General features: G+C 48.8%; 2 protein-coding genes across 14 annotated transcripts in view; one reads left to right on the top strand and one right to left on the bottom strand.

Moving 5' to 3' along the window:
- Positions 1-18,659, top strand: part of LOC146772746 (uncharacterized) — an 86,361-nt gene extending 67,702 nt beyond the window's left edge. For 2 of the 3 annotated variants that reach the window (XM_085636769.1, XM_085636768.1), the window contains 2 exons: positions 15,870-16,140; positions 16,900-18,659. In XM_085636769.1, coding sequence (XP_085492895.1) covers positions 16,008-16,140; positions 16,900-17,420 — 654 coding nt within the window. In that variant the 5' untranslated portion in view covers positions 15,870-16,007 and the 3' untranslated portion in view covers positions 17,421-18,659. Of the gene's footprint in view, positions 1-10,476; positions 11,462-15,869; positions 16,141-16,899 lie in introns of those variants that run through there. The other variant, XM_085636767.1, reaches the window with a different exon arrangement.
- The window catches only part of LOC146772742 (immunoglobulin lambda-1 light chain-like), a 365,210-nt gene that overhangs the window by 76,970 nt on the left and 266,534 nt on the right, over positions 1-21,706 (bottom strand). The gene's annotated exons all lie outside the window — the stretch shown is intronic.

Here is a 21,706-nt window from a genome sequence, read left to right as displayed (position 1 = left end):
TCTTCTTGTCCTTGTCATTTTTCTTTGTATTAAATAATGGTAGGCATTGGACTCCTTGCCCACACTATATCTTCATGCTTAATATTTGAAACCTTGCAATATGCCACCATTTTTAACACTAAATTAAGTTTATCATCTTATTAGTAGGTCCTATTGCAGTATTTTGATACAAGAATTCCTTTGCACACACTGCCTGTCCTCCACTGAAAATCCAGTGCATGTAACAAGACTAAAAGGAAATTAAAACTGTTTTGTAAACTATTCAAATATTCTCTTCAATTTCATTGAAATTCATCTCTGCAGAACAAAGTATTGCCGAAGATGACTGAGTAGCGAAATGTATCACTTGTGATATAGGTGGGTCACTCCTATGATGTGATATGAATTTGCGAAGCGTGTAAATACCAAGTTCATGCTGGCGCTATAAATTGGTGGAAAAGCATCCTGAGGCATGTTAGGAGATGCACAACTCAGACTGTTGAGTGAACAGCCAGGTTAAAAGTTGTTTTTTCTGAAAGTGTAGAACTTAGCTGAACTTTTCACTAAAAGTGGAAGCCTATGCCAAAGTTTGGAAGACAAATATGAAAAGGCGCGACCACCAACAATTATCTTGCCAGAGTAGCTGGATGCAGATCTGGAAAGACTAACAATTTTCACTTGCCTTCATAAGATGGCTTTTCAAAAACTGTAATTTCTAATCTAAGTTGACATGAGCACCATCATGACTGCATCAGAAGGTTCCTCATTCCTCTTTTTCACTCTGGCTAAAAACTGTATTCGATTTTAACCAGTTCACTTTTGACCCCCAACCTTGAAGAAATAGGGCCTGAGGTGGGATTTTCGAAAGGGTAGTTACATCCAAAATTAATGATATCATGAAATTTGTCCCTAAACCTTCTTACAACCTCAACTATGAGGAGTACATGGCCCTCAAAAATCTCTCTGCGAATAAGTCTATCACCATCAAACCATGTGACAAAGGAGGAGGCATTGTGGCCCTCAACAGTCATGACTACCAACAACAGATTGAAAGTATGCTCAGTATCCCTGAGCACTACATAAAGGTTACCTCCTATCCCAACAAAAGAATTAAAGAAGACATCTTAGGCATCACTCAAGGAGCACTAGAAAGAGGCTCCATTTGCCAACAAGAGTTTGATTACCTTAACCGGCAATATGCCACCATCCCCATTCTTTACGGGGTACCCAAAACTCACAAAAGTGCCACTCAACCTCCGTTCAGACCGATAGTTTCCACCATTGGATCTATCACTGAACCTTTGTCCAAATATGTGGACAAGTTCCTTAGACCATTGGCGAGTAGCCTTCAAGGTTACATCAAAGATACCGGCCACCTCATAAGTATCATTGAAGGACTGCCTTTCAATATCCATACAGACACTTTAGTATCCATGGATATAGAGGCACTATACACTAATATCCCCCAACGAGGTGCCCTAGAAGCAGTTAAACAGTCTCTAGAAACTAGTAACACCACTAATATCTCACAGTGGGTATCGATATGCCCTTTTGAGAATTGTATTATTTGGATGGATGACCTGAGCAATATGTAACATGGATCTATGACCTAATACAAAAGTGTGATTCTCTGAGCCCTGACGAAGGACTTGTTGGACCTCGGTCCTCTTCCGAAACGCGCGTCGGCGCTTTTTTTGTGTCACTTTATTGCACCTTTGTATTTTTTCTGTACTTGTGAATGTGGTTGGTCACTTTATTGTCTGTGTATTTGTTGTCTATGACTATGTGACATAATTCTAATTCTCTTTTTTTTTTGTGCATGTGTCTTGCTTTAATGTGCTTCATATTCTTTTGGTAAACATTTCCTTACTGTGAGATATTAGTCATTGTATAATTCTCTTTATAGTGGTGATCAACTCTCCATTAAGAGTATCTTTTCTGTACTAAAAGATATTGTACGTCCGTATGTTTTATTTCCATACTTTTGATATTAAAAAAATGAAAAAAAAATGTTTCACAAATTGTGTGGTCAAAATGAGGTTTGTGCTCTAATTGTTGGATACATTACCTATTCTAAAGAAACAGGGGGAGTTTTTGCTGTTGGTTTTTTCATCCTTTCAACTAGACCATTAGACACTGGAGAATAAAGTGCCATTTCCAAATGTTTTATGTGATGTGACTGAATAAAATCCTTCATTTTAGCAGAGATGAAGTGTGTACCATTAGCTATCTTTTTTTGGTGGGCCTTCAATGGCAAATATCTTGCTCAAGAACTGTATCACAAACAGTGGTGGGTGCTGATGTGAATTAAAAGTGGATCCAATTGGAAAAGTAGTTAATTTACACTAGACGGTAGTGTTTATCAACAGGTAACAAGTCAAATGGTCCTGGGAAATCCAACGCCACCTTACACCATGCGTTTTCTGGTATTGCAGTGGAGTATGGCATGTTTTCCACTGTTTGCCTGATTTGAGACAGGTGTTACAATTATTTACCCCCTTAGACACGTGGGCATCCAGCGAGGGCCACCAAAAATGTTGTTTAAAATTTCTTGAGGTGCCACCACTAAAACCAAGATGTCCCTCATGAGCAGCTTCATTGAGTGTCTTACGAATAGACACAGGTAGTAGACAAACGTCATTACGCATAAGAATACCCTTTGCAATACATAATTCACTATCCACTTGAACAAATGGTTTGAGGGGTGAAGGTAGAGATGTCTCTTTAGGCCATCACCTTTTTACAATTCTCCATTGTAGATAACCACTCTTTATATGGTAATATGGCAATGGAATCTAACACATCTTCCACAGTGGCTACCACACACTCAACGTCATCAGAATCCTCTTGTTTGGAGGGCACTTAATGGCATTCTTGAGAGACAATTGGATCTAACATTTCGCCATCCAGAAATTTATTTAATGGTGAAAAGGAGTGAGCAGGGGTTATTTTAAGTGTGTAACTCCCGTATCCTGACTAGAAGGAAGGGTCCCTACTTGGACAGGGCACAAAGCTGCCATCTAGAGATGGCCATTTCTAACATCGGTTGTTAGCGAAGAGGATAGGACTTGCATTTGTACTTGAACTACAGTGATTGGTGTACACTCCTACCATATCACAGACCACTACATACTGCATACTCTTTTTCCTTTTTGGGGTCTAGTTTTGACTTTCCATTGTTGAGCTGGAATTTGAACTTCCTACAGCATCATGTATCAATCAAGATAACCGTCAGTTGCATCCCTCAAAGTGGTTTTTGAGGAGGATAGATTAGAGAACAACAGCGTAAAAGGAGTTAAAGTCCATTTGCAAAAACCTGAAAGTCCAAGTTAAAAGTCTCACCAGAAAGGAGGAGCCTGTTGCAGCCACTATGCCTACCCACACAAGTGAGGTACCATTTTTATCAGTAGACCTGGGGGAACGCTGGGTGGGAGGAAATATGTGTCAGCCCGGTGATCATACAACTTTCCCACACAGAAATTTGAAAAAAAAGTATTTTTTTTGCAAAATTTGAGGTTTGCAGGGGATTTTGGGTAGGGAAATGTTGGGGGATCCACGCAAGCCATACCATGTTCAACTTCCCAGGGTGTCTAGTTTTCAGAAATGTGTGGATTTGGTAGGTTTCCCTAGATGGCCGCCGAACCTGGGGCCAAAAACTCATGGGACCCCCCTTGCAAAAGCAAATAGTTTTGTGATAGGTAATTTTGAAGACTCCACAGAATGATTTGGGCCATTTCCAGTTGCAGCTACTATGCCTACCCACACAAGTGAGGTACCAATTTTATTGGAAGATCTGGGTTAATGCTGGGTGGGAGAACATTTGTGTCAACCCAGTGATCCTACATCTTTCCCACACAGAAAAGTGAAAATAAATTGATTTTTTCAGCAATATTGGAGGTTTGCAGGGGATTCTGGGTACTGAAATGTTACGGAATCCACGCAGGCCATATCTCATTGGACTCCCCAGGGTGTCTAGTTTTCAGAAATGTGTGGGTTTGGTAGGTTTACCAAGATGACCGCCGAGCCCAGGGCCAAAAACTCAGGTGACCCCCCTTGCAAAACCAGGTCCTTTGAAAATAGGCAATTTTGATGTCTCCACAATACGTTTTGGGCCCTTCCCTGCCGCGAGTACTTGGCCCACCCACACAATGACGTACCATTTCTACTGGGATACTTGGGGAAATGTGGGTGGTAGGAAATTTGTTGTTTCTTTCTGAAGCGTCAGAATTTTTGCACAGTAATGCAAGGAAGATGTGACAGTCACATTTTGAGGTTAGCAGGACATTTTTGGTAAGATAACTTGTTGGGATCCACAAGAGAGACATCACAATGTACTCCCATGGGTGTTTAGTTTACGACAATATCTACAGTTGGTAGGTTTTTCTTAGATGGAATGTACACCTTGGCAGAGAGACAAAAAAAGAACAATATTATTGCCCAACCATCTATGCCTCAAGCACAAATACATACTGGTTGGATATGGCACAAGGGTGAGTGTTGGTTCAGTATATAAAATGGTATTAACAAGAGATTTCACACAAATGAAATGCACTGTCAATAATTGAAAGAACAAAAAACTGAACCAGTGACTCACAGCTCGTGAGCTGTAAAGCCACGTCAAGGCCCCAACAGCTTTACAGGTCATTCAAACACCTTTTGTACGTGATACACACAAGACCATTCACATCACTTGGCATGGAACGAACACATTACAACATTAACAAACAGAGACAAGGTACACCCTGCTTGAGAAAGACAGAAAAGACTAATACTACTGCACAACCATCTATTCCTCAAGCACACATACATACCGATTGGATTTGGCACGAGGGCGAGTGATGGTTCAGTATAAACAATTGTATTAACAAGAGATTTCACAAAAATGAAATGCACTGTTATTAATTGAAAGGACGAGAAACTGAACCATTGACTCACAGCTCGTGAGCTGTAAAGCCATGACAAGGCACCAACCTCTTTACAGGCCATTCATACACCTTTCATACGTGTGACACATACAAAACCATTCACACCGCCAGCTGCGGGCCCATCACATTACAACACTCACATCAGCAGACAGCTTCATTCAAGGGCCCATCACTTCACACGCCCACATGCCTGACACAGCATCCACACCAGTTGACGGATTGCGTGGACTGGTGTTTGGCTACCAGTGTGTGTTATGACCAGCAGCAAGTCACTACTCACACACTGCCAGCTAAGCACCAGTTCATGCACACTGCCAGCTAAGTGCCAGTCCATTCACACCAGCATCCAAGTGCCAGTTCATGCACACTGCTAGCCAAGCACCAGTCCATTCACACCACCAGCCAAGCGCCGGTCCACGCACACCACCAGCCAAGGGCCAGTTCAGGCACACTGCCAGTGAAGCGTCAGTCCATTCACACCACCAGCCAAGTGCCAGTCCACGCAAACTGCCAGCCAAGCGCTAGTCCATGCACCCCGCCAGCCAAGCACCAGTCCACTCACACCACCAGCCAAGTGCCAGCCTACACACACCACCATCACATTTAGGGTTTTTTTAATACAAAAAAGAAAACAAACACATTTTAAATAGATACAAATCTACTAACACAAAATCTAAAACTAAATACATTGCACAAATGCCAACCTTGAAACTGAACAAAAAATATAAAACAATACAGACCAGTTCACTTTACCCCTCACAGATGCTCCCACAAATTATTTTGCGTGTGGTACATTCTAAAACAAGCAGGCACACACAGGGTTAGAAGGACACTCGGGCAGTACATACGAGTCTCCTGCTGCGTACCTCTTCGCCAACAGACTCTACATGTCCTACTGGGAAAGTATTTTGAGGGTGTGGGAGGAATGTGATCATGAAAGTGGCGATCTTTCAATCTAGCCTCATCCTCCATCACTCCAACTCTAGGAACACTTCCCTCTTCCACTACAACAAGGCTGCCTATTACAGACTCCTGAAACTTAGCAAAAGTCATCTTTGACTCAGGACAACAATCCTTGAATACAACAAAAGAATTAAAGGTTGCCAAGTGGAAAAGATGGATAGCCAACTTCTTATACCAAATGTATGCCATACGATGAGCAGTGGAAGGCTCCAACCTCTGATCTACTCTATCAACACTACCCATGTGCCTATTATAGTCTAAAATGCACTCAGGTTTGGGTGCTTCAGCATCCTGACCCCAAACAGTCACAGGTGAAGTGCTTTCATCATGGATGGTCGTCAGCATGCAGACATCTCTCCTGTCTGAAAACTTCCTCATCTAGAAGTTCCTCGCTACGCAACGCACTGCACTGTCCCTTCACAAGCTTTTGACAAACACGTTCTGTTGGAAAACCTTTACGGTTAGAGCGGACTGTGCCACAAGCAACAGTGTCCACTTTGGCCAATTCCCTGAACAACTGCACAACAATGTAGACGTTATCTACATATAAATGGTGGCCTTTGTTAAAAAGTCCTCTACCAAGTTCCCACACAATTTTCTCAGTCACTCCAAAAGTGGACGGACAACCAGGGGGGTAAAATCCTGGATTCCTTACCGGTGTACACCCTGAAATTAGAGACATATCCAGTCCTACTGTCACACAGCATATTCAGCTTAATTCCATAGTTTGCCCTCTTACTAGGAATGTATTGCCTAAAAACCAACCGGCCCTTGAACAAGACCAAAGACTAATCCACTGCTATTTCTTTCCCTGGAGCATAGATCTCAGAAAATCGATCTACAAAGTCTTAAAAAGACGGTCACAATCAGGGTGATCTCGTGGCAACGCTAAACCCCTATAGAAAAAATGCAGCATCCGAGCAGAAGCAAATATCGATCACGACTCATGACTGCCAGAAATATAGCCGTTGCCATCAAGTGACTAGTAGACCAATATGAAGACATTGATGGCTTCCTTAGCAAGCCCATCAAAGAAGTTAACTCCAAGAATTTTTCAACTCCTCCAGATTTGTGGGAGTCCACCGGGTAGCTCTAGAGTGGGGCCTAAGGCTGGCACTGTTGTCTCTCAAATACTGTTCAGCATACAAATTAGTCTGCTCAACAATCTCTGCCAAAAATACATCGTCCATAAATTACTGAAAAAAATTTATCAGCAAAAAGTTTTCAGTATTCACTCTACACCCTGGAATACCAGTAAAGTCTTGCAATGCCGACTGCAACATGCCTGGGGCAACCCAGAGGTCAGTACCTCCAACGGGAAGCCTTGCAGCCCAGGGCTGCAGCCCAGATGCCTCTTGCTGCACTATCGGCACATCAATGTCCTCCTCTAAAATAGGCACTTTATCCGCACTAAGAGTAGCTTCATCTGCACTGAGAGTAGCTTCATCATCTGATGATTCCTCGTGGACAGAAAACTTGCAGCCTGAGTATTCCACTCCCTCCTCTGCCTCAGATGCAGAATCAGTCTCTGAACCAAGGTCAGAGGAAGACTCAAAAAGCATACCAACAATCTGCTGAGCAGTAATCCTGCGGCTAGCCATAATCCTTACTAAGAAAGGAGACTGCACAAACAAGTCAACATCAACCAACACTGTGCTAAATAAGTAAGTAAACAAAATGTGTTTACAACGATCTATATACTCAAAAACTATGTGATTCACTTGCAAGAAACAGCTACACTCACCAGCACCTACTGTGCAGAGACACAGCAAAAACCAATGATATCCCACCAGAAAGAAAAAAACAAAACCAATTACTCACAACACAACAAAATACACATCAAGCACAAATGCAAAAAGTTTTTCACACTCAATAAAACAGAAGGTAAACATTTAGCTATTATTACACCATTTACAAAAAGACATTCAAAGATACTCAAATGGCCAATCTACCACCAAGGGGGACAGAAAAACAGCCAAAAGTAAATAATAACTATTGCCCCATCCCATTGGGACAACTCTTACCCAAGAGGTCATGCCTAAACATAAATATATACACACCCCGGGTGCAAGTGGGTTTTCTACTCCCCCCCCCCCCCCTCGGGCAGCTCCTCCAGAAAACTTTAAACAAACTCTAAGAGGTCCATTAGGATGGCAGGCGGAAAAACACCCCGACCGCCATGGAAGCGGAAAACAACCGCCCGCCGGCCCCATGGGAAAACCGGCGCCCAAATTAGCATTAACCGCCCAAAAAATCCGACCGCGGTGGTATGAGGCCAAGAATAATCGCCCGTAGCGGGCGAAGAAGGTCAAAATCCATCCGCGGCGGTCGGAATCGTGGCGGAAAAACAACAACCAGCCACAAGTATAGCGGAGACACCGCCCCAGAAATTAGAATATCCCGGACGGTCCCGCGGTACGTACCGCCGTCTCCGACCGCCGCGGTCGCACAATGGGATGAATGGGAGAGCCAGTGGAAGAGCTGAAGCATAGCACAGCCACCGCGGCAGACGAACCGTCAAAAATATGACGGACGAAGCCAAAACCCCACAAGAAAGCCAAAAAGTGCACACAGAAAACTAGACATGCCTCCCAAATACACAAAACACACCCCAATGACACAACCACATGGCAAAACGGAAAAAAACAAATCCCAGGACAACATACCTGTCAGCAACACCCCAATTGGACACACCCACATAGCTGAGTATAAAACCAGCCACTTCCCTGACCACAAACCCTTGCAAAACTCCAGGAGAGAAGGGACACATACCCCAGCTGACAGGAGAGGCAAACGACACAGCATCACCAGCCACACCACAAACAGTACCACTTCCACGCCAGCACAACTAACCTCCCTGCACAACACACACCATACACAGCACAACCACAACCACCACTCACACTCCTGCACCCATAATCACTTTGCACACCACACACCATGGCCACACAGAAAATGCCCAAATTCACTGAGAGTGAGTTGAAGGTCATAGTAGATGAGATAGTCAGGGTGGAACCACAGCTTTTTGGTACCCTGGTCCAACAGACACCATTAGCCACAAGGACACAAATGTGGGCTAGGATAGTGCAAAGGCGCAATGCATTAGGGACCACACCAAGATCAAAAAAGGAGATCATGAAGTGTTGGCATGATCTGAAGAGGGTGGTCAAGGAGAGGAGGAGCAAGAACCATGAGCTGGCTCAGAGGGCTGACAGTGGCCCTCCCATTCCACCAACACCTTTCACACAATGGGAGGAGAAGGTGCTTGCCATACTGCATCCAGAGAGTCTCACAGGAGTAGCTGGGGGAGTGGAGGCTGGTAAGTACAAACAAATGACTACCGCCACTCTGCAATGTACTGCCTTGCTCAACTACAAAGCTACACCACCTAGGACACATACCATCCATCTGCACCACACACTCACAAAAACATGGCTCACAGACCCAACATTCACCCACTCCCATTCACCCCAAACATAGCTAACGACATAACCATGGGGGCATGTGTACAGGCAGACAGCACTACAACAACCACCAGGCCCCCTGGCCCACACCTGAGCAGGATGGACCCCTCCCCCACACCACCCAGGAGCATGTGTCAGCCATTACACAACCCTCATCAAACTTACAGGTAGGTAGCCATCTTCCATGGGATGGTGTTTGTGTCTGGGAGGGCGGCACTACTACTCCCAACATTCACTCTGTCCCACACCTCAGCAGGATGGAGCCCTCCCCCACCCCACCCAGGAGCAGTTGGAAGCCATTGCAGTACACCAAACAAACTTACAGGTAGGTAGCCATCTTCACAATGAGGGTGTCTGCGGGGGTGGGGGGGCTGAACCACTACTCCCACCATGCCCCCTGCTCCACACCTCAGCAGGATGTAGCCCTCCCCCACCCCACCCAGGAGCAGTTGGAAGCCATTGCAGTACACCAAAAAAACTCACAGGTAGGTAGCCAGTACGTGCACCCACCCATTTTTCACAAATTAAATGGTGCCATATGACAATACCATCCCTCTCATTGCACAAAGAGGCATACCTACCCCATTGCCAAGCACAGTGTGCACACAGGTAAGCTAAGGAAACTGTCACAACCACCAAAGTGTGACACACCAATGCACAAGTAGAAGAAAGCCTGGACACATTCATGCACAGCAACTAGTTACATGTGCATCACCATGGGGCAAGTGCAATTAGGACCATTAGAAAAATAGGAAAGCATGTGTGGTGGCACAAATCAAGATATGCACATGACAGGACAAATGGATGCAGGAGATGACAATGGCTAGTCCATGGCCAGATGTGACGTCTGCTAGGTCAGACAAATAAACTATGAGTCCACAATTAAACACAGGTTGTGCCAGGGCCTAGATGGCAACAAGTCCCTGTAAACCTCAATTGTGCATGCTTCGCATGGTATGCCTTGACACCTCGCACCATGGACAAGTAATGCTTGTACCACTGCATCATGTCAGGAAGCACAGTACTGCACATAGTCAACAATGTGATGATATGTCAATTGTGCAGTGTAGAAAAAGTGAATAACACACAGCTAACACAAAGCTTGCCAGGTGTACTGCAATGACCATTTCACATCTGACCCACAGGTGACCAAGAACTCACTGCAGAGGACAACACCAGCAACCTGCAGAGCCAGTCTCCCCCCGGTACATGGACTCTCGGATGTTGACTCCCAGGATTCCGTGGACGATGAGCTCGAGGCCGGCCCATCTGGTGTTCCAGGGAGCAACAGGTCCCAGGACCCCAGCATCCCCCCCACCACATCTGCGGCAACAACAACTCCACAGCAGACCCCTGCTGTCACAGCCTGTGCGGCCACCGCCACCACCACCACCACCACCACCAGTGGTGCCTGCAACACCCTCCCTGTCCCAGAGGATGCCCAGCACACACCACCCATGGAGGAGGGCAGGGAGAGGATGCGGGTGCCCACAGTGGTGAGGCAACAGGTCCATGGCAGCAGGGCAGGTGAGAGGGGCAGGGTCACCCAGGGACACCAGGAGGCTGGGACTCACTCCCTGGAACACATCACCAGAGTCCTGGGTGCATCCGAACAGGCCCAGGGACGAACGGGCCAGTCGGACGATCTGTTGCACAAGCTCATCCTGCTGATGAGGTCCATTGACAGCCGCATGGGACAAATCGTGGACCTCTTGGGCCAGCAAGTGGTGGTACTGAGAGACAGGCATGCGCCCCAGACAACACCTCCGCCTCCCTCTGGTGGGATGCACAATGACAGTTCATCATCCTCCCCTGTGTCCACAGAGAGGGGTGAGTCCTCAGACCTCACTGGCCCTGCAGCAGGACCCCCCTGCCAAACGACGAAGGGGCTGTCCCAAGAAGACTCTGGGAGTATCTGGAGTTCAAGCACCTGCCAGACACCAGTCACGGAGCCAGCCATGATGGTAACCCTCTCCATCACTGTATTGACTCTTTGGACTGTCCTTCCGCACACTGCCTTATGAATGGCATCTGTCTGTTGGACTGGGTCACCACAACAATGTGGTGAATACTCGACCATCTCATCTACCACGACTGTCAACTTACTGCTCCCCCCAATGGAAATGTACACCCCCCTCGCATCTCACCATAGTAGATAAAATATCCTTACACACATGTTGTTGTGTCTGCTCCGTCTTTATTGCAGGGTGTACAGTCTTCAACATGATCACAATGTACCATGAGCATGGGCTGTATGTAGGCAAGGAGAAGTCGAAGGCACCTAGGGAAACATAACAGAACAACTGTCACTGGTCTGGGTGTGGCATCACAGACATCACACAAGCCCTAACACCAGGATAACCCAACATGCACATGTTACAATGGCCACCAAGTGTCAACATACACGTCCCGTTGATTATCCCAAATGACATGTCCTAGAAACATTTCCAACCACCACTGAGTCTACAACTGGCTGATGCTACAATTCTCACATGCCCCTTCATGACAACAGCAATATCATCAGACAATGGGCATGTTTCACATTGACACCCACCGTCAAGTGAAGTAGCGGGTGATGAGTTGTTCACGCAGGTCAACACCTTCCTCCTCTCCACTGTCCTCATTACTGGACACGGCTTGGTTTGCAGGCTGGGTTCTTACCATCATCCAGCAGCAGGGGAATCTCCTTGCGAATGGCTAGGTTGTGGAGCATGCAGCATGTCACAACAATCTGACACACCTTCCCGGGCGAGTATGCCAGTGCACCTCCGGTCTTGTCCAGGCACCAGAAATTGTGACTTGAGCAGGCCAAAGGTACACTCCACCACATGACGTGTCCTCCCATGGGCCTCATTGTAGCAGACTTCAGCCGGGGACTTGGGATTCCGCAGTGGGCTCAGCAACCAGGGATCGTTGGGATATGCAGAGTCACCTAGGTATGACAAACACAAATAGACATTGCAACGTCGCAGAGGCTCAGGGCAGCCGGTCACACACACAGCACGCCACACGACTAGGCATACTCACCCACAATCCATACAGGCTCTGGAAGAAGATTAGCCATCAGCTGGGGCACTATGCTGTTCCGCAGGATGTAGGAGTCATGGGCCGAGCCTGGGAATTTGGCACACGCCTGCGAGATGGTCATATCTGCCAGGCACACCACCTGCACATTGATGGAGTGGTAATGCTTGCGATGGCAGTAAATATGCTCACTTGCCTGTGGTGGCACAAGAGAGACATGGGTGCAATCAATGGCCCAAACAACATTGGGGATCTGTCCAAGGGGATAGAAGTCTCCCTTCACAGCTGGCAGTTCAGAACCCCTGGGGAAATGGATGTCTCTGTCCTTGTATAGCATCATGGCGGACAGTACATCACGCAGCACCATGCTGAACATCGGTTGTGACATCCCACCAGCGCTGGCCACAGTCTCCTGGAACGATCCTGTGGCAAAAAAATGCAGGGCTGCCATCACCTTATAAGTAGGGGTGAAAGCTGTTGGATATGTCCAGCGTGGCTGCTTGTGGGGCTCCAACAGATCACAAAGGGTTTTTAGGGTGGCTCTGTCCAGGTGGCATTTGCGTATGATTGCAACATCCTCCATGTCCTCCAGCACCGTCAAGTGACGAGTCAAATTTGGCCTCCTCCTATTGGAGATGATAGTGGACACATGTCAATGCAATACATCATGAGATGTGCACAGCATATCATGTTCTGGATGACACAACAAAAACAATGACTGACATCTATAGTGACTAACAGTCCAGCTTACATGGAGGGACACCATCAGCTACACAAAGGGCACACGTGTCAACTTACATAAGACAAGTACCTCAAACACCACCTTTGGCAATGTGAATGCACATAGGGATATGGCCACAGTACACATGTGCACACCTGGGAGTCTAGCATCCAGCATATGTGTAACTAATCAAAAACACTGTCTCATACCTAGCTGCTGTTCCGGTCACACCTTAATACGTCATTACAACCTGGCACACATCCACCACACAATGACCACAGTCGGCGCTGGAATGATGAATGTGTGCATGAGCAGACAGGAGAGGCAATGCTAGATTGATCAACATTCATCGAGACGAGCATTGCTGTGATTGTCACTGGACCTCAACACATTGACATGTGTACACATTGTACAGTCTTGGACTACACTGTCCTGCCTACACCAACATCAAATCCTTAAGTGACATGTGAGTGGGTACAGGCACATCTACGTTACACACACACAAACATGGCATGTGTAGCCATCAGTGGAGTAAATTGAACATTGGCATAGTGTGCACAATGATGTGCCATTGAACATGTTGGCACTGTGCACTGTTGATGTTTGACAGATGGCCATCGCCATTGTATGGCACCCATATCGCGGTAGCTACCGCCTGGCCCTGGCGGTGTGTCACCAGCACCCCCATTCACACAAGTGTGGTAGTCATTGGCAATGAGACATGTGGAAATGGCGGTTGGCATGCTCCGCTGCTAGAATGGCGGTGCCTCGTGTCAATGCATGGCACCCATATCGCGGTAGCTACCACCTGGCACCGGCGGTGTGTCACCAGCAGCCCCATTCACACAAGTGCGGTATTCATAGGCATGGAGACATGTGGAAATGGTGGTTGACATGCTCCGCCGCCAGAATGGCAGTGGCTCGTGTCAATGCATGGCACCCATATCGCGGTAGCTACCGCCTGGCACCGGCGGTGTGTCACCAGCACCCCCATTCACACAAGTGCGGTAGTCATATCCATGGAGACATGTGGAAATGGCGGTTGGCATGCCCCGCCACTAAAATCGTGGTAGCGCACACCGGGCCCCTGCGGTGTTACACCGGCATGGAGCTCGCCCTAGAGCCAATGTGAAGCTCGATAGTGGTGGCATGATGCAATTTTGAAGATCGCGGTAGGCGTGCTCTGCCACCGCAGAGGCGGTCAGTGGATGCATTTGAAAAAGGCACCATCGCGGTAGCGCACCCCGGGCCCCAGCGTTGTATCACCGCTATGAAGCATGCCCTTACAGCCAATGGGAGCCATGATTGTGGTGGCATAATGCAATTTTGAAGATCGCAGTAGGCATGCTCCGCCACCGCGGAGGCGGTCATTGGATGCATTTGAAAGATGCACCATCGCGGTAGCGCACCACCCATGGACCATGCCCTTACAGCCAATGGGAGCCATGATTGTGGTGACATAATGCAATTTTGAAGATCGCGGTAGGCGTGCTCCGCCACCGCAGAGGCGGTCATTGGATGCATTTGAAAGAGGCAGACCTGGACCGCCGATTGCTGCAGCTTGGCACCTTTGAAACTACCCCAGGGGGCTATATATGTGGGAGTGAGCCTCACATTGCCACTGCTCACAGAGCCTGCTGCCTGAGACCCCTCACCTGCTGCTGCCTCCAGGGACTGCTGACTGAGACCCCTCACCTGCTGCTGCCTCCAGGGACTGCTGCCTGACACCCCTCACCTGCTGCTGCCTCCAGGGACTGCTGCCTGGGAACCCTCGCCACCAAAATCCCCTGCTGTTGTCTCACATCCACAGTGATGGCAAGGACAGAGAAGATCCGTGCCAGTCCCTTCCCGAGCGAGGAGCTGGAGTTCCTTGTGGACGAGGTGCTCACACAGTACCCAAGGCTATATGGTGCCCCAAATGTCGTGGAAAGTCTTCAACAGTGGTGTGGTAGGGCATGGGGGCCACACATGTAGTGGACTGATGCAGTATGTGCCTGGGAGTGTGGGGTAGTGTCATGCACTGCCTGACATGCTGTCTCCAGTGGGAGGGTGTGTGTACCCAATGCTACAGCTTTCCCTCCCTGCACATATATGTATGAGTGACCTGTGTTATGCTGTCAGCCATACAGTGATACAGAAGGTTGTTCATGCTGTAGTCATCTGGACACTGATTGCTTGGATGGATGTCTGTGTGTGCCCCTGTAGTCCATCTCAGTGTAAGCCCAGCTGGCCTGCACAGTCCCCGCCTACAAAGACAAGGACAACTCACTCAACTTACAGAGTATGACATCAGTCTTGTCACATATCACTCCAGCTATAGTCTATCTCAGCACTGTGGTTTGCACACAACTGCCCTTGTGATTGACATATTGGATTTGTGATCTCATGTCCATCCATGTGACCACCATGACACATTCAAATATTCACAAGACAGGGACATTGATGGCTGCGCAGTCTTGGACACAGTGAGTCCACCCACAAACACAGGTTGACATGTGATGTATGTGTTGCTCAAGCAAACAATGGACTGGAGATGTGGGCAGGCTATATGGGTGTTTCAGTGCTGGCATCCTGCATGTGTGTGAGATGTGCAGGGACTGTGTTCCCCCTCACACCTGCATGCTTTAACATCAGTTTTTTTCATGCAGGGATCCCATGTGGGCTGTACTATAGTCTCTGATTGACCTATCGTTGGATATGTGATGATGTTGTATCTTGCTGCCATACTGATAGATGTCGGTACATGGCACTGTGTCCCTGATAATTACTCCCTCTTGTCTCCCATGCCTGCAGCTCAAGGTACACCAGCGTAAGGCCGTGTGGAGGGCCATTGCAGCGAAGGTGCGAGCCCTGGGGGTCTCAAACTGACGGCGCACCCACTGCCACAAGAGATGGGACGACATCAGCCGGCTGGCAAAGAATGTGGCGGAGATGACCCTGGGGCTGCTTCCTCGCACTGGGCGTCTGGCACGGCGCAGCATGACACCACTAATGGGGCGCCTCTTGGCGGTGACACAGCCTGAGCTGGATGCACGTTTGAAGGAGCATCAGCAGCAAGCCAGGGGTGAGCATTTGGGGAGTCTGACTTTGAATGGGAGTGGCTGCATGTGTGCAGAGCCTGTGCCAGTGCTGGCCTCTGTGATGTTGGTAGTGTGATGCTGTGGCATGTAAGTGGCTGCTGGCCTGTGTGCCTGTGGCATGCATTTGCCCTACCTGCACTTGCAAATTAGATTTGGATGCTGGGCCTTCACATTACATTCTGAGTTGTGCTCTTCAGGTTTCTTCTGCATTGGTGTAGTCTTGGGAATCCCATGGGAGGGAACAGCAGTGTGCCCAATCTGAGTGTGCGTACATCAATGCGTCCATTGCATGCACCCATATTGGGGAGGGCTAGACATCTTACGGCATTGTGCAGCATTCTATTGTCCCCAAGGTACGACATGGTGGGTGGCATGGGTTAATGTCCATTGTGGACTGTCATGTTGTTTGGGTCTGTGTTGTCCCCTCCTGTTCCATCCAGTTCTGTCATTGGCAACAAGTACTGTGCCCCATCATGTCCCTAGATGTGCTCAGAACTAGTTGTGTGTCTGTTTGAACAGAGCCACAAACAGGGTGTTGTGCTGTGTGGTCATCACATGGCTCATTCATGCCTGAGTTTCCAGTTTCCACGCACTTGCTGAGTCTATGTAGTAAGTTGGCACGATGTGATTGCACAGGGTGGTGTGCAACATGTAGATTTGCTCTACTTTTGTCATGCATTGCTTGCATATGTTTGTTCTGTTTTTGCGACTGACCTGACCCTACATCTCTCTCTCCCATGCAGCATCACCTGTGGTTACGGAGGGACAGGAGACGGACACCAGTGGGGGTGAAACTAGCACCACAGCTGCCCAGGAGCCCAGTGACACAGATGTCACCAGCGCATCAGAGGGGAACAGGAGTCTGCTGGAGGAGTCCCAGCCTGAGACGCAAAGCACCACATCATCCGATGCCAGCGGGGATGCGTCCTTGTTGGAGGGCACAGGGAACGGGGACTCTGCATCGACTTCCACCACACAGCGGCCATTGCCCACCCTCCCAGCCACTTCCTCGGGTGCTGCCCATGTCCACCTCAGTAAGAGGGGAAGAGTGTCCTTCACCCCTGGCACCGCTGCCCCTGCCCCTGTCCCCCCTGATGCCATCAGTGCTGAGTCTGTGGAAATGTTGTGCCAGCTGTGTGTGGGCCAGACAGCTCTCCTCAATGCCTTCATTGACCACGACAAGAAATTGGCCCAGGTGGTTGCTTTCATGGAGGGCATACATTCCGACATGGGTGGGCTGCACCGGACAGTCCAGGCTTTGTAATCAACAGTGACGTCTGCCCTGCAACAGGCACATTCTCACAGTCCAGCTCCAGTCCCTTTGTCCCCCCCCCCCGGCAGTGGCCACGTCTCACGATAGTGACCACGGCCCACATACATCAAAGTCACGATACAGTACACGGAGCACACAGCAGCAGCAACCCAAGCGGTCCTCTGCGCAGACACCATCCCCACAGAAGACCAAAGGCACCCCAGAGCGCAGGGAGAAAAGCTTGTCAGGCGACACCAGTGGATAATTAGCAAAGCAGCAGACCTCAGGCACACATGCTTCAGTGGCATCCCCATCCAAGGACTCTCCTGCCCCTAAAGCCTCGCGCAAAGATAATCGTACAGTGTCTGTGCCCACCAAGGAGGTTGTGCATGCCAAGGGTACACCTAGGAAGGGCTCAAAGGCAGTATCACCAACCACCTCGACTCCCATTCCAAGCCCAGTGAAGCAGGGGCCGGAGGGCACTGTAGGGGTAACACCTAGTAAACAGGGGAATGGGGGGCAGAGCCGAAGCAAGGCAAAGCGTTCCGCTGGGTCCAGCACATCAGCAGAGGGGCTGCCGGTGCCTGCACCTGCTGCAGCAGTGGTGGTGTGTGTGCCTGTTGTGCCCACACCACTTCCTATTGATCCACAGTCAGTCAAGCCATTTAGGATCCCCAAGAAGTGGAATCGCACCCCTCCACAATCTCCCAGGCACACCGTGACTCCCGTCTGCATGACTCCACCGACACGTGCCACTACACCACCTGGTCCAAACAGCCCTCCAGCTTGCCAAGCCACTGATAGCTCTACCTTAGCTGTACCGCTCTCTCCCCCTTTAAGTGCCCCGACAGTCCCAGAGACACAGCCAGCTCCCAGTCCGCCTGACAGCCAAGTCTGAGTGTTAGTCACCCTCACACACCTGTGTCTCACACAGGTGGGCCTGTACTGCACATTGCTGCCCCCTGACTGTGTTGCTGAACATGGAAAGGTACAGTCGCACACATTCCCTGGGCAGCTTCTCATGGACTCAGTCTGCAGTTTGTCATACCCACTGGCCTTGCCGTTCACTGCTGTTTTGCCCTTGCCTGTGCAGCTTCTCCTGGACATGCTCTGCACTCTGCCCTGGCCTTGCGTTCACTGCTGTTTTGCTCTTGCAGCTTCTCATGGACATGCTCTGCATTTTGTGCCTTACTCTTCTCTTCTCATGGTGCCTATCTGTGCAATTTGTGAATAAAGACAGTTGCTCCAGTTGTCTATTTTTTCAGTGTCCTTACTGAATAAAGTTCTTTTGATGTGTGTAAATGGTTTACTGTGCCACATGGTCTGTGTGGCACTTCAACATGGTCTATGTTTGGGCTCACTTGCTCTCTTTTTTCAGGGGTGACAGGGTCTTCAATTCTTCTTGGCACAGATGCTTGTGGTGGCAAGGGTGTCAATTTCGAATGGTTTACAGTTGTCATTTACTTGATTAGTTCATGTTGGCTCTATTGTACACATGTCAGGTTGGGGGGCACTGTCAGCACAGGGCGGGTTTCTGCACACAGTATTGCAGGCAGGCTGTCCAGGGTCATCATGTGTGTGTTCTTCCTATATGTGTGCCCAGTGGTGTATGTGTGTGGTCATCTTGTGATGGCCTGTCATCCTAGTCCCATGGCTTACTTTCCATGTGTGCTCTTGGATTGCCAGGTAGTGTGCAGTGTGAAGGGGGTGAGTTTGTGGGGAGTGTTGATGTGTGCATGTATATGCAATGTCAACTACACACATGTGTCACCCAGGTGTTGTGTGCCTGTTGTTTTGATTGTTCATCCCTGTGGATGTGGTTGTATGCCCATGTGTGAGTTGTATGTTGTGCACTGTGCAGTGCGTTGGTATGTCCTTGCAGTTCTGTCTGACTCCTACTTGTTGTTTTTGTCACTTGTGAGTATGCAGAGGCTGTTACTGGCAAGTCACTGTTGTGTTTTGTTGCACATCCATGTGTCTGGTGGCTGTTTGTGGGGTCTGTGCAGACCTGCTGCTCCACACTGCCATTGTGGTTGTGTTTTCTCATGCCTTGCTGTCCCATGGTGCCTTCTTGCCTCCAGTGTGGCATGTTGTGCGTGTTGTCATGCCATCTTCTATCTGTGTTTCAGCTGCCTACCCATTGTGGGTCTGCACTCCCTCTCTTTGTGTATGGTACACTCCTGCCATGTCCCCTACTGACATGCAGTACACTTCACTTTGGTGTGAGCTGTCCCCTTGGTTTGTATGTGTGTGTGCCTCCCCATGACTTCATTTGTGCCACTGTGCTTTGTGGTGCAGTTCTTTGTCCAGGGTCAATGTGTCACTCAGTTCATTTCCCCAATTGGTCATGTGTGATGTTCTTGTGCTGTTTGTCAGTCATGGTTGCTGCTATGCAGTTCAACTGTGTGTGCTGCCCAGTCCTGTGGTCAAGTTGTTTCCACCTTTGTGTCCCAGACTTGTGCATCTATTGGGTGTTGTGTTGGATGTATGTGTGTTGTTTGTGTTATTGCTTCACTTCCTGGGTGTGCTGTTGTGTTTGTGCTGTGCTGTATGGTGTTGTGTGGGTTTCTGTTCTGTCACCGATCTCTGTGTGTGTCTGTGCACACACAGATTGTTGTGCATGCAGTGCTGTGTGTGTATGTTGCCTTGTGATTGCCTGGTGTGCATCCCCTGATGTTGTGCTATGTTTGCTATGTGATTGTTCTGCCAGTGCATCTGTTGCTTGTTTGCTGTGTCTGTGTTGTTCTGTGATGGTGCACTTCTTGAGTGTGTTGTGGTATGTTGTCTGTGCATTGTTCCAGAGTGATGAGGTTGTGCACTCCTGTTGTGTCTGTGCTCCCATTGCCTTTCCCCAGTTTAGCTGCACAGGACATGTCTGTTGTTGTTGTTGTGGCTCTGTGTGTGCTTCAGTTGGGTTATGTGTTTGTCTGTTGTATTTGTTTCCACATTTGTGGTGGCATCCCTGTGTGTGGGTGTGTGATGTTTGTGGCTGAGCCCAGGGTGTGTGGCTGTTTGTGTGTGTATTGCCTGTCAAGTATTGCCAGCCTTCAGTGTGTTTGGCACTGGTGTTGTGTGCTGCTGGTATGAGGGGGGTATGTGTGCAGATTCTTACTGGTGTTTGTCAGTCCTGAGGTATGTAGATGGTCCCTGTGTGTAGTGCTGCTGGTGTACTCCTGTGAAGTAGTTGTATGGATGTGTGGCTGTTCCCAGTTTGACTTCAGGGCCTTCCTTTCATCCTTTCTTCCTTGTGCCTATACATGGTTTGCCTTGCTGTCTCCCTGTGTTGTTGCACTGAGCTGTCTGTGGTTTGATTTCACTGACTGTGCCAGCCATGTGTTCTTTGATGGTGTGAGGGTGTTGTGCTCTGTTCCTTGTGTTGATGTGATGTACACATGCTTGTTGTGTGTCTCCATGGCCTTCCATTTGTGTGCAGCCCACTTAAGTTTCCCTATTTCTTGTGCTCCATTGCTGTTGGCATGTGGGGTGTGTATGTGTGTGTGTCAGTCTGTGGTATGTATGTGTGACTGTGCAGGCTGTGTGTCCATTTGGATGTTGATTCCTTGTGTGTGTTCATTTGTAGCTTGTCCTCATCTATGTTTCCCTGAGTGTGGTGTAGTGTGTGTTTCCCTGGCCCTGTGCTACTGTGCTGTGTGTTGTGTGTTCCTGTGCAGCCACTCCTGCATTGTTTGTTGTGTGGTGCAGGGTATGTATTGCCCTGGCTTATTGTTGTGCATGGGGCGCACAAGGGGGGCACATGGCATGTGTCTTCATGGGGTGTGTGGTGAGAGTGGGTGTGTCCCTGTGGTCTTTGTGCCCTGCCCATGCCTGGCACAGGCCCTGCCTTCTGCATTGTGTGCATGTATTTGCTTGTGTTCGACGCTGCGGTGACGTGACCGGGACATTGATGCATGGTGGCGGTAGCTGTGTTTCCAGCATGCAGCGGGCTGACTTTGTGGCAGGTGGGTGATGTGTGGGTGCCCTTGTGGATGTGTCCCTGTCCCCCCTAGGATGTCTGATGTGGATTTGGACCCTGTGTCAGGCCGTGAGTTGTGTGTTGTGTGTTGTGTTATTGCGTGCCTGCGGCAGCGTCCGCGGCGGTCCATGAGTTCCTGGTGATGTAGCAGGTACAGCACCGGAAAGACGTGTAGGGCTGGGTCCATTGCGGTCATGTCCGGGTGGAGTGGACCGGGACTCTGGTTTTGCGCTCCACTGTCGAGTTTCCGCCGTCTCTGGTTGGGCAGTGTCTCCACTGCGGTGCATCTGCTTGCTTGAGTCATCCTAATTTGTGGAGCTGGGCG

The sequence above is a fragment of the Triturus cristatus genome, chromosome 12 (genome assembly GCF_964204655.1).
Source record: "Triturus cristatus chromosome 12, aTriCri1.1, whole genome shotgun sequence".
NCBI lineage: Eukaryota > Metazoa > Chordata > Amphibia > Caudata > Salamandridae > Triturus > Triturus cristatus.
This window is presented reverse-complemented; position numbering and strand designations above follow the sequence as displayed.